The 10830-nt window shown below is 51.6% G+C and overlaps 1 protein-coding gene across 1 annotated transcript in view; it reads right to left on the bottom strand.

Annotated features, from left to right (window-relative positions):
- IGSF23 (immunoglobulin superfamily member 23) overlaps nucleotides 1-10830 on the bottom strand; it is a 22426-nt gene that overhangs the window by 5888 nt on the left and 5708 nt on the right. The window contains exons 2-3 of the mRNA XM_006142061.3: nucleotides 7010-7351; nucleotides 1423-1692 (exon numbers count right to left, since the gene is read on the bottom strand). Of these exons, the coding sequence (XP_006142123.1) occupies nucleotides 1423-1692; nucleotides 7010-7351 (612 nt within the window). The remainder of the gene's footprint in view (nucleotides 1-1422; nucleotides 1693-7009; nucleotides 7352-10830) is intronic.

The following is a 10830-nucleotide window of genomic DNA, read 5'->3' as shown; positions in this document are numbered from 1 at the left end:
CTCTTTGTCTCTCTCCAGTGAGTACACAGGCCCTGGCCAAAAAAATAAGTCAATACACACACACACACACACACACACACACGCATGTACAACATTCGTGACAAGAGCTGCTATTTAATGTCCCTGCTGTCTGCAGGTGTTCCGCCACCCTCAGTCATGCACTGCCATTGTTCCTTATAACAACTCTGTAAAAAAGGGCCATTGATCACCCCACTATTCACAGGAGGAGACCAAGACTCAGAGAGAGGACATCACTTGCCCTAAGTCACCCAGCCAGGAAGGCACAGGGAGGAGTGAGGGGCAGGAATTGAACCTAGGTTCGACTGGCTACCGTGCCCCTTCTTTAAACCAACAGCCTGCTGTTCTTGTTCTTGCTGCCCTGAGCTCCGTGTCACTACTGCACATGGTAATAGTCATGAAATTATTAACAATGCCAGTGCTGACTGTAACAGAGACATGTTACCTCTGGTGAATGCTCCCCAGGGTTCACCGTGCCGGGCACTGTGACTTCAAGCAATTTGCCTGCGCTTCCCACTGAATGCTACACTTTAGGGGGAGCACTGTTATTTTCCCAATTTTATAGATGAGGAAACCGAGGCACAGAGCAGCTAAGGTACTGGTTCAGCACACAGACAGTAAATAGTGAGGTCAGAATTCGAATTCCAAAGCCATACTCCGAACCAGGCCTCACACAGGGTCCTTCAAAAACTTCACAGAAAAGAGGACCAGCAGTTAGCGTAATGGCTATGTTGCTGGACTCCCATGTAGTCGACCGTGATTCGAGTCCCGGACCCGGTGGCTTAAACTCATGCCAGGTGCATGTGCGTGCGTGCCCAAGATCCCGAGAGGAGAATGGAGGAGAAGGGATTGCAGTGTGGCCATCCCCCCTGGGGGGTGATTTCTCGCTTTCTATCTCTCTGTCTCTCTCTGTCTGTCTGGCGAGCGCACGCGCCCTATAGCAAAAACCTTTCCAAGAAAAGAAACTTGACAGAAAAGGAGGAGTAGGAAAAAGCTACTCCCGAGTTTCAAATGTTTCACACCAAAACAGACTTTAATTCCATTTTTCATGAACTTTTTGACATCTCCCATATTAGGGTCTGCATGTGGGGTGGCAGGAGGGTGGCATGTGCTCAGACTCAGGCAGAGGGGCTTCAGATGGCCACATAGCCAGCAGGTGGTTGGAGTGGGACCCAGGTCATCGGGTCTGGCTCTTGGGCTTTCATTAGCATTGACCTCGGAGCCGCGGCCTCTCGGCTGCAGACGGGCTAACCAGCCACAGCCCGCAGGTGCATGGGAGAACGGGGTGGCATCTGGGCTATACAGTCTCAGGAGGGACAGTTCACAGTGGTGGTTCCATAGACCCCCGAGGGCTGCTGCCGACCCGTGAGGGGGCAGAGGTCTTGGGTGGAGGGAGGGACTCACGTGCCAGCAGGACGGTCACGGGCTCTGAGGACACCAGCTCCTTGCTGTTCCTGCCCGTGCACACGTAGGTGCCCAGCTGCTCCCGGGACAGCCGGCGGATGAACAGCTTCTCTCCGGACCCGCAGATCTTCCCGTTGAGGGTCCAGGTCAGCACAGGCTCGGGGTTCATCGTGGTCACCCACTCCAGGATCACCGAGTAGTTGAGGTCACTCTGGATGGTGCCCTGGATGTTTTCTGGGAACGTCATCAGCGGTACTGACTTGGGGCTGTCTGTGAACAGGAAGCGAGGACACGTGGCGGGGACCACCCGCCACCCCAGAGGCACTCATGCACTCACTCACTCACCCCCAGCGCCTGTGGTAGGGTGCCTGGTCTGTGCCTGGTGCTGCTCAGAACCGGTGCCCCACCCTCAGATCTCCAACCTCCAGAGACCACCACCCAGGGAGGCAGTGGCAGCTGGCAGCACTGGTTCACGAGCACACCCGGTGTGGCCCTCCAGGGGTTGGTGTATAAATACCCCAGCTCCCTCACCCTCAGCTGGGATGACGCAGAGGCTGCTCCACACCCAGGCCCTGAGTGGGAGGCGGCTTGCATGGTCACAGTGCCAACTGGCTGGAAAACAGCCTGTCTCGCTCCTTCCTCAGCTTCACTCCCCCCTCTGCAGCTTCCCAGCAAAGGACCTGCCTCGACTCCTCACTTCTGGGATCTGCTGTGGGTGAGCCAAACCTAGAACACGGGGGCTCAGCAGTGACAAAGTAGACTCAGTCCCTGCCCTCAGGGAGCTGACGACTGAGTGGGGAGGTGGTCCACAGACAGACCAGTAAATACAGTGGCGCTGGGGACCAGCAGTTAGCGTAATGGCGATGTCGCTGGACTCCCATGTAGTCGACCGCGGTTCAAGTCCTAGACCCAGTGGCTTAAACTCAGGCCAGGCACGTGTGTGTGCGTGCCCAAGATCCCGAGAGGAGAATGGAGGAGAAAGAATTGTGGTGTGGCCATCCCCCCTGGGGGCTGATTTCTCACTTTCTGTCTCTGTCTCTCTCTGTCTTTCTGGCGAGCGCATGCGCCATATAGCAAAAAACAAAAACAAAAACAAAAACAAAAACTCTAAAAAAAAGCGAAACACAGTGATGCCGGCGCTGGTGGCAAGTGCTGGGAAGAGGGTGTGGGCTGGGCGGCACATGGAGCGACCCCCTCAGGTAAGGTGAGTCAAGGAGGGCTTCTTTGAGGAGTGACAGCTGAGCAGAGGCGAGGAAGGAGCCACGTGGATTCCTGGGAGAACGTGTTCCAGGCAAAGGCCCTGAGGTGGGCATGAGACAAGACATGCACAGAGAGAAGGGGACGAGGGAGAGGAGGAGAGGTCAGGGGGAGTGCAGGCAGGTCGTGCAGGGCCTTCCGGGCCAGGGCGGGCACCTGCCATTCAGGGAGCCACGGGAGCACCCTGAGCCGAGGAGCCATGTGATCCAGCTCAGTCTGCGCAGGAGCGCTCGCTCCTGTGTGAGAAGCGGACGTTAGGGACACAGCAGTGGACCCTGGAGTCTAGCGAGGAGGTGACAAAAGTGGTCCACAGTTTTTTCCCACATTTTTCAGGTGAAAGGGGTTGAACTCTGTGGGTTTTTAGGGAGGGGCCTCGTGGTCAGAGAGGGTATATCTGGGACTTGAACTTGGGCAGTGTGGTGTCGTGGTGTGTGCTGGGAACCTCCACCCTGAGCTCATTTCCAATTTCAGTGCAATGTCATAAGGGAAAAGAACAACAGCATAACCAGGGAGCTCCAGGAAAGCTTCCTGGAGGAGGTGGCACCTGAGCGAAGCATCGAAGGAGGAGAAAGAACCCACCAGATGAAGAAACAAGGGCCAATGCAACAGTCACCTGGATCGGGCTCTCACTATGAGCCGAGCACCACTCCAAGCCCGTAGGTTAACTACGGCTTGTTACACGGCCAGTAAGACCCAGACGTGGGTGGCAAAGTCATTTAGCAGGTTGTGACCAGCATTTAGAACGTGAAAAGACACACTGTAGAACACGCCGGGTTGCATTACTCAGCAACGATTCGACACCTGTCTTCTGGTTAGCTGTGGGATGTGCTGGGCCATAGTGTGAAATGCATTTTTTTTTCATGAAAGTAAAAATATCTTAATACTGGGACCAGCAGTTGGTGTAATGGCTGTGTCGCTGGACTCCCATGTAGTCAACTGCAGTTTGAGTCCCGGACCCAGTGGCTTAAACTCATGCTGGGCGCATGTATGTGCATGCCCAAGATCCCGAGAGGAGAATGGAGGAGAAGGGATTGCAGCGTGATCATCCCCCCACGGGGTGATTTCTCGCTTTCTGTCTCTCTGTCTCTGTCTTTCTGGCGAGTGCACGTACCCTATAGCAAAAACCTCTCCAAAAAAGAAAAAAAAAATGGAAAAAAAAATCTTAATACTATCTACCTCATGGGGTTGTTTCTCGGTAATCCCATGAGGTAAATAAAGTGTCATCCCCACTTTGATGAGAAAACAGAGGCTGGAAGAGGTCAAGCCCCTTGAAACTAACAGAGTACGGTCCGGTAACTTGGTGCTGGTGTAGGCATTAGGGAGAAACGAGCTCACTTCCTTCTCACTGTCGCCCTGTGACGTAGCCTCTGCTGTGGCCCCACCTCACAGCCAAGGGAACGGAAGCACAAAGATGGGAAGACACTTTTGCAAGGATGCGAGACAGACGGTGAGAGCGCAGCCATCATTCGAACCCAGGGAGTCCTGAATCTGGAGCCTGTGCTCTGACCACGTGTCTATTTGGCAAGGGCGCCCATGAGTGAAAACAGCTCAAAGGTGGAGCTAGGCCTTGGGAAGAATAAACTTTCAAATCGCAGGTGGTTATAAAGGACGGATCTGCCCGCACCTGGCAGGAGCTCTCTCTGCTCCTGTGGGCCGTGCCGTAGCCAACCTGACGCCAGGTTTATGCCTTCGGACTTTCCAGCCACCAGAACCGAGAGTCAATAACCCTCTATTTCTTGGGAACCAGCAGTTAGCGTAATGGCTATGTCGCTGGACTCCCACGTAGTCGACCGCAGTTCGTGTCCCGGACCCGGTGGCTTAAAACTCACACCGGGCGCGTGTGCGTGCGTGCCCAAGATCTCGAGAGGAGAATGGAGGAGAAGGGATTGCGGCGTGACCATCCCCCCTGGGGGGTGATTTCTCGCTTTCTGTCTCTATGTCTCTGTCTGTCTGGCGAGCGCACGCGCCCTACAGTGAAAATCTCTCAAAAAAAAAAAAGAAAAACCCTCTATTTCTTTATAAATTACCCGGCCACAAGTATTTCTCTCAGTAACACAGTAACGGTCTAAGACACTCACTCTATGACCGTAGGCCGCTGCCATAGACTCTCTGAGCCTCAGTTTCCCCACCCGTACAGTGGGCTTAGTCCTGAGGACATCCGCTTTCTCAGGTTGCTGGGAGATTGTCTGGTGTCTGGTGCACAGGGCACGCTCAGTAAGTGCCCCTCACTCTAGATTCTCATTCTTACTCTGGCTGGCCCCTCTGCAGGAACACTTCAGGAAAACTTCTACTCATCCTACAGGGCCCAGCTCAGATGCCCCCTGCTCTAGGATGCTCTACCTGCCTCCCACAGGCTGCTCTGACATCTTGGTTCCCACCTCTCTCTGGCTGGGACCCTGAGCTGAGCAGGACTGAGAAGGCCCACGTAGCAATCAGCACCAGTAGACGTGCAGCTGAATGAAAGTCCAAGGCCCTTCCTGGGCCCATGGTCAGCCCACTGACCCCCATTTTTATCTGCCTCCCTCGGGCAAGGCCAGGGTTATCTCTGTCACTGTGGTGTGGGGCCTTTCCTTCTCTCTTGCTGCCCGGAATTCAGATGTGATGGCAGCCATCTTGGATCCCTTGCGCAGGGCAACGCTGCTACAATGATGAAGGAGGCTGGATCCTGGTGCCATGGACCCATCATATCCCTAAATTGTTTACGCCGGACCTTTTCGTGATAGAGAAATCAACTTCCATCTTGTTTAAGACACTGGGTCTTTGTTAGAGCATCAGAATCAGAATCCTAACTAAGGTAGCCTATGTTACAGACTGAAAGGAGTCCTCCAAATTCATTATTTTGAAGCCCTAACCTCTAGTACCTCAGACCGTGACCGTGAGATAGACCTTTAAAGAGGTGACTAAGTGAGGCCAGCAGATGGGCGGGGCTTACGGTGCTGAATTCCCACATGGCCAACCACAGTTTGAATCCCAGACCTGGTTGCTGGCTTTCTCACTTTCTCTCCCTCTCTCTCTCTCTTCTGTCTCTCTGGTCAAATTTAAAAAAAATAGTAAATAAAATTAAATCAATAATTCTTTGGGGAAAAAAGAAGGATTAAATAAAAAAGCTGTGGTAGTTAAGGTGCTGGATTCCCATATGGCCAACCACAGTTTGAATCTCAGACCTGGTGGCTTGCTTTCTCACTTTCTCTCTCTCCCTTCTGTCTCTTTGGTCAAATAAAAAAATAGTAAATAAAATTAAATCAATAATTCTTTGGGGGGAAAAAAGGAGAATTAAATAAAAAAGCGGTTAGGGTGGGCCCTTATCCACTCTGATGTCCTCTAAAAAGAGAGGCCGTTTGGACACACAGATTCGCCTGGAGTGTGTACACACAGAGCCAAGGCCATGTGAAGACAGACGAGAAGGCCGCCGTCTACAAGCCAAGCAGAGAGGCCTCAGACAAAACTCGAACTTGCCAACGCTTTGATCTCAGACTACCAGCTTCCGGAACTGTAAGGAAATACATTTCTATTGTTTAAGCCACCCAATCTATGGCACTGTTACAGAAGACTGAGCTAAAAAAGTCCCTCAACCACCTCCTAGGAAGGATGGCCTTGGTTACCTTCTGGGCTTTGTCTGTCTAGCTCTTGTGTGAAAGTTCAAATCCAGAGCTGAGTAGCTCATAAATACATAGATGAAGATGAAGGTTCCTCCCAGCAACCTTCTCTGCCTTTGCCAAGTGAGAATGAGCACCCAGTTCATGGATATCTGGGAAGGGCACAGTAGATTATGAAAAATGGCCACAGCACTTTGCAACTCCACCTGCTAGGAGGTGGAGCCTATTTAGGGACCAGCAGATGGTGTAATGTCTATGTCGCTGGACTCCCATGTAGTCGACTACGGTTCGAGTCCCAGACCTGGTGGTTTAAACTCACACGTGTGTGCACAGAGAAACCTCAGGATGTGAACCTGGGACCTTCCCATATCACCTCTGCATCATGGAGGGTTTGTTACCGCTGCACCACCGCAGATGACCCCAGACTTGCTCCACTTTCCCAGCGGAGAGAACAAGCCTGGGCTAGCCTCCTGGAGGATGACAGGCTACATGACCTGGTCACCCTCCCGCTGCCAGGCCACTGCCATAGGTATGAATGAGACAGTCGTGGCCGGCCAGTGCCTGGACATCACCCAGCAGAACTGTGAGCTAAGTTAACGGCTGTTTTAAGTGTTGGGGTGGTTTGTTATGGAGGGGCTGATGACCGACACAGATTGTGTCCCGATGGGCCCTACCGGGTCCAGTGGGTCTGCCTGTGGAGAACGCGGCCCCTCCCACTGTGGGGCCCCACTCACTGTGGACACGGATCAGCTGTGTCACACGCCTGTGCCCCGCGTGGGTTTCCAGCATCGCGGTGTAGCAGCCGGAGTCTTTGGTGGTCACGTTTCTGATGTCCAGGCTACCTTGGGCACCCAGAGTCTCCCGGCCGGTGTGTGCAGGTCCCGGGAGGCCCTCAGGGGAGAAGATCATGGCTGCTGGCTGGGCTTCCCGCCCTCGGAACCAAGAAATGGCCAGGACACCATCCGGGCTTTCTGGAGCAGGCAGGTGGGCACTGGCTCCTTCGGTCAGGGGGTTCAGCCGCGTCAAGGAGGGCAGCTCCGAGGAGGCAGAGCAGGTGCAAGATGCGAGCAGGGCACCTGGGAGAAGGCGGGGAGGAGAGGGGACAGCAGGGAGTGGTGAGACCCAAGGCGAGGTGCTGCCCGCCAGGTGACCCACCTTCCCACGCAGCCCAGGGTGAGAGGGCGGGTCGAGGGCTGCAGGTGACAACGAGGATACGAGGCAGGTAAAGTGGGAATAGCAGGGTCGGTCAGTGAGCACCTACTCCCAGCCACTGTCCCAAGTGTGAACGTGGCTTGCCACCTTGATGCCTCCCCGACCCGTGAGCACATGTCACTGTGGTAGGGGGTGCCCTGAAGACCCAGCAGCCAGCTTTCTCAGCTCTGCTCTGCTTCCCTGAGGGTGACCCTGTATTGTTGGGGTCCCCCTTCTTATTGCTGCTGGTTGGCTTCTGCCAATGGGACCACAGGAGAAGATAGAATGAGAGGGCAGGAGGGGCCACCAGGCCCACAGCTCTCTCCCTGCCCAGCCACCAGAGGACAGAATGAGAGGGCAGGAGGGGCCACCAGAGGCCGGCAGTGTCCTGATTCTTTTCTTTTTAAACACAGGGTCTTGCTGTGTCATAATCTTCCCACCTTGGCCTCCCAGCTGGGACCACAAACACACGCCATCACCCAGCTCCCCACCAGCACTGCCAGCTCTGTTTTGGACAGGATTTCACTGAGTCATCCAGGCCAGCCTGAAGCTCATGGTCCTCTTGCCTCAGCCTCTCAAGTTGCAGGAGTGACAGGTGTACACCACTGCGCCTGGGCTTTCGGTTGGCCTGGGCCTCAAACCCGGGTCTCTCATGTGCTCCCAGCCTATGGAGCGTAGTGCGTTAGCAGCATGTGCCACTGTGGCTGGGATCGGTTGTGTGCTTCTATGGACACTCACAGCCCTGCTGGGCAGCTCTGCCCATACACCACAGTCTTCTAGGGTCTCTTTGTAGCTTCTACCCTGGGAGAGGCAATGGCTTCCTGCTGGCGTGAGCCCCGGGTGCTGCGCAACGCCACTGCTCTACCTACGTGCTGTCTGCACCCCTGCCACCCAAATATAATTGTTGTTCCTTCCTTAGACTTTCTCAGCACTCCAGCAGCACCACCTGGTCCTTGACGCAATCCTGGACGGATACAACTCTAACGTCCCATTTACAGATGAGAAAACAGACACTGAGGACATTTACGAGATTTCCCCCAGTCTGGTGGTTAAGGGAAGCTGGAGCCCACATGACTGATCAGGGTTCAAGTCCCAGCCCCGGTGGCTTAGGAAACACACCAGGGCCGTGTGCCAGCATGTCCCAAATCCTCACAGGATGGAGAGATGGAGAAAGGGTCGCGGCATGACCACATCCCATTTGGAGGTGATTTCTCTGTCTCCCTGTCCCTTTGGCTGTCTCCCTACTGAGCACACATGCCTTCTAGCAACTAAAAAAAGAGAGAGACATTTTTCCAGGATGTCATAGGTGGTGAACAGTAGAACTTCGATTGACATCCAAATGGTCCAAATTCTCTGCTCCTAAACCACTGTCAAGGGTGCCCCTACAAAGGCCAGTCTCAGTTTCTCTCGCTTCCTTCAGTTATATTCCCATATTCTTGGAGCTTGAAGTGGAATCCTTGGAATTTGGTTCTAAATCCCATACACTCACCCATTCATTGTTCTGCCTTTCCCGGGAAAGGTGTGGTGAGAACACAAGCTTTAGCCTTAAAAGACTGAAAGCTTTGGGACTAGCAGATGGCGTAATGGCTATGTCACTGGACTCCCATGTAGTCGTCTGCCGTTCGAGTCCTGGACCCGATGGCTTAAACTCACACCGGGCACATGTGTGTGCGTGCCCAAGATTCCGAGAGGAGAATGGAGAAGGGATTGCAGCATGGCCATACATACCCCCTGGAGGGTGATTTCTCACTTTCTGTCTCTCTGTCTCTCTCTGTCTTTCTGGCGAGTGCATGCACCCTATAGCAAAACCTCTCAAAAAACAAACAAACAAACACAAACAAACAAACAAACAAAACAAACAAAACAACCAAAACCCAAACCAAACCAAAACAAAAAAAAGCCCCGAATGCTTTCGCAGGAGTAAAAAGGAGATTCCTCCTGGCTCCTGAGAACTAGTGATTTCAGGGTTAAAGAGAAATGAAGATTTCCTACTGATAATTCAGCCTCCAGCCCACAACCTTGAGTGGTAGGGAACTCTTCTAGTCTTCTATCTCTGTCTCTGTGTCTCTGTCTCTGTCACTCTCTGCTTCTTTCTTCTCATTTTTTGGTAATTTTTCCTTTTTAAAAATTTTTAAGGTAAAGTATTCTCTTGCTTTCAGCCCTGCCTTTTGTCTTATGAATAATCGCCTCTCCCCCTCCCACCCAGGCAGGAGAAGCAAGAGGCAGGCCATCAGAAGAAGATTCCTCATGGCTCCTGAGAACTAGAACTCACTGTGCAGTTTTCTATTTTGTGCTTTAAAATAATAATAATAAATTTTTTAATTTTTATTTTTTCCCGCTGTTGTTGTTTCTCTCTCTTTATTCTTTTCTTTTTATGTCATCTCCCTGCTCCTCAATATTCATTTACTGTGTTTCTAGATGGATCTAAGGGAACTATAGCCAAACATCCAAATGTTAATGTATTCCTCATATCTACTGAATCTGCTGCACAAAGCGACCACAACAGAAAGGCAAAGAGATTCCAGATCCCCTCCTTCTACTCGGTCCTGAACGTTCAGACTGAACTTCAAGAAAAAAAAAAAAAGAATCAGGAAGAAACACACCATCCATCAGATGACTAGAAATCACCGCAGGGCCATAACAAATATGGGAAAGCAAGAAAATACCTCTCCTCCAAGGGAAAAGAATAACTCCTCTTCATCCACAGACAGTTCAATGGAAATCATGGAAATGTCTGAGAAAGAATTTAGAACATTCAAAATGACAAAGCTAACAGAGATGGAAGAGAAGAGAGACAATGAACTGCAGAAGAGCAAGGAGAAAGGAGCTGACAAGTTCCAGGTGAGGAAATTCTTGCAAGGTCTAGAAGAGGAATTACACACTTTACAAAAGAATCAAATGGAACTATTAGAGATGGAGGCTATGATACAGGAAGTCAAAATCTTTCTTGAAAGTATTAAAAGCAGACTAGATCATACAGAAAACAGAATCCCAGACGGAGAAGAGAAAATTACTGGCCTAGAAAAATCCACCTTGAAGACTGAGAAAATGGCCCCCCAAAATGAGAATAATATGTGAGAAATACTAGATACCATCAGACATCTAAACATCTAGATAACTGGTATCCCAGAAGGTGAAGAGACTCATAGGGGCATTGATAATCTATTCCCTAAAATCCTGCAAGAAAACTTTCCAAACCTAGAGAGGCACTAGTCTGAAGAAATACAAAGGACCCCAAATAGAATCAACCCAAGAAGATCTTCTCCAAGACATATTATAGCCAGGTTGACCAAAACCACAGACAAAGACAAGATACTAAGATAGGCAAGAGAAAAACATCAAGTTACCTATAAAGGATATCCCA

Source organism: Tupaia chinensis, unplaced genomic scaffold (genome assembly GCF_000334495.1).
Source record: "Tupaia chinensis unplaced genomic scaffold, TupChi_1.0 Scaffold000067_1, whole genome shotgun sequence".
NCBI lineage: Eukaryota > Metazoa > Chordata > Mammalia > Scandentia > Tupaiidae > Tupaia > Tupaia belangeri.
The sequence above is the reverse complement of the archived record's forward strand: the minus strand, read 5'-3'. Positions and strand labels throughout refer to the sequence as shown.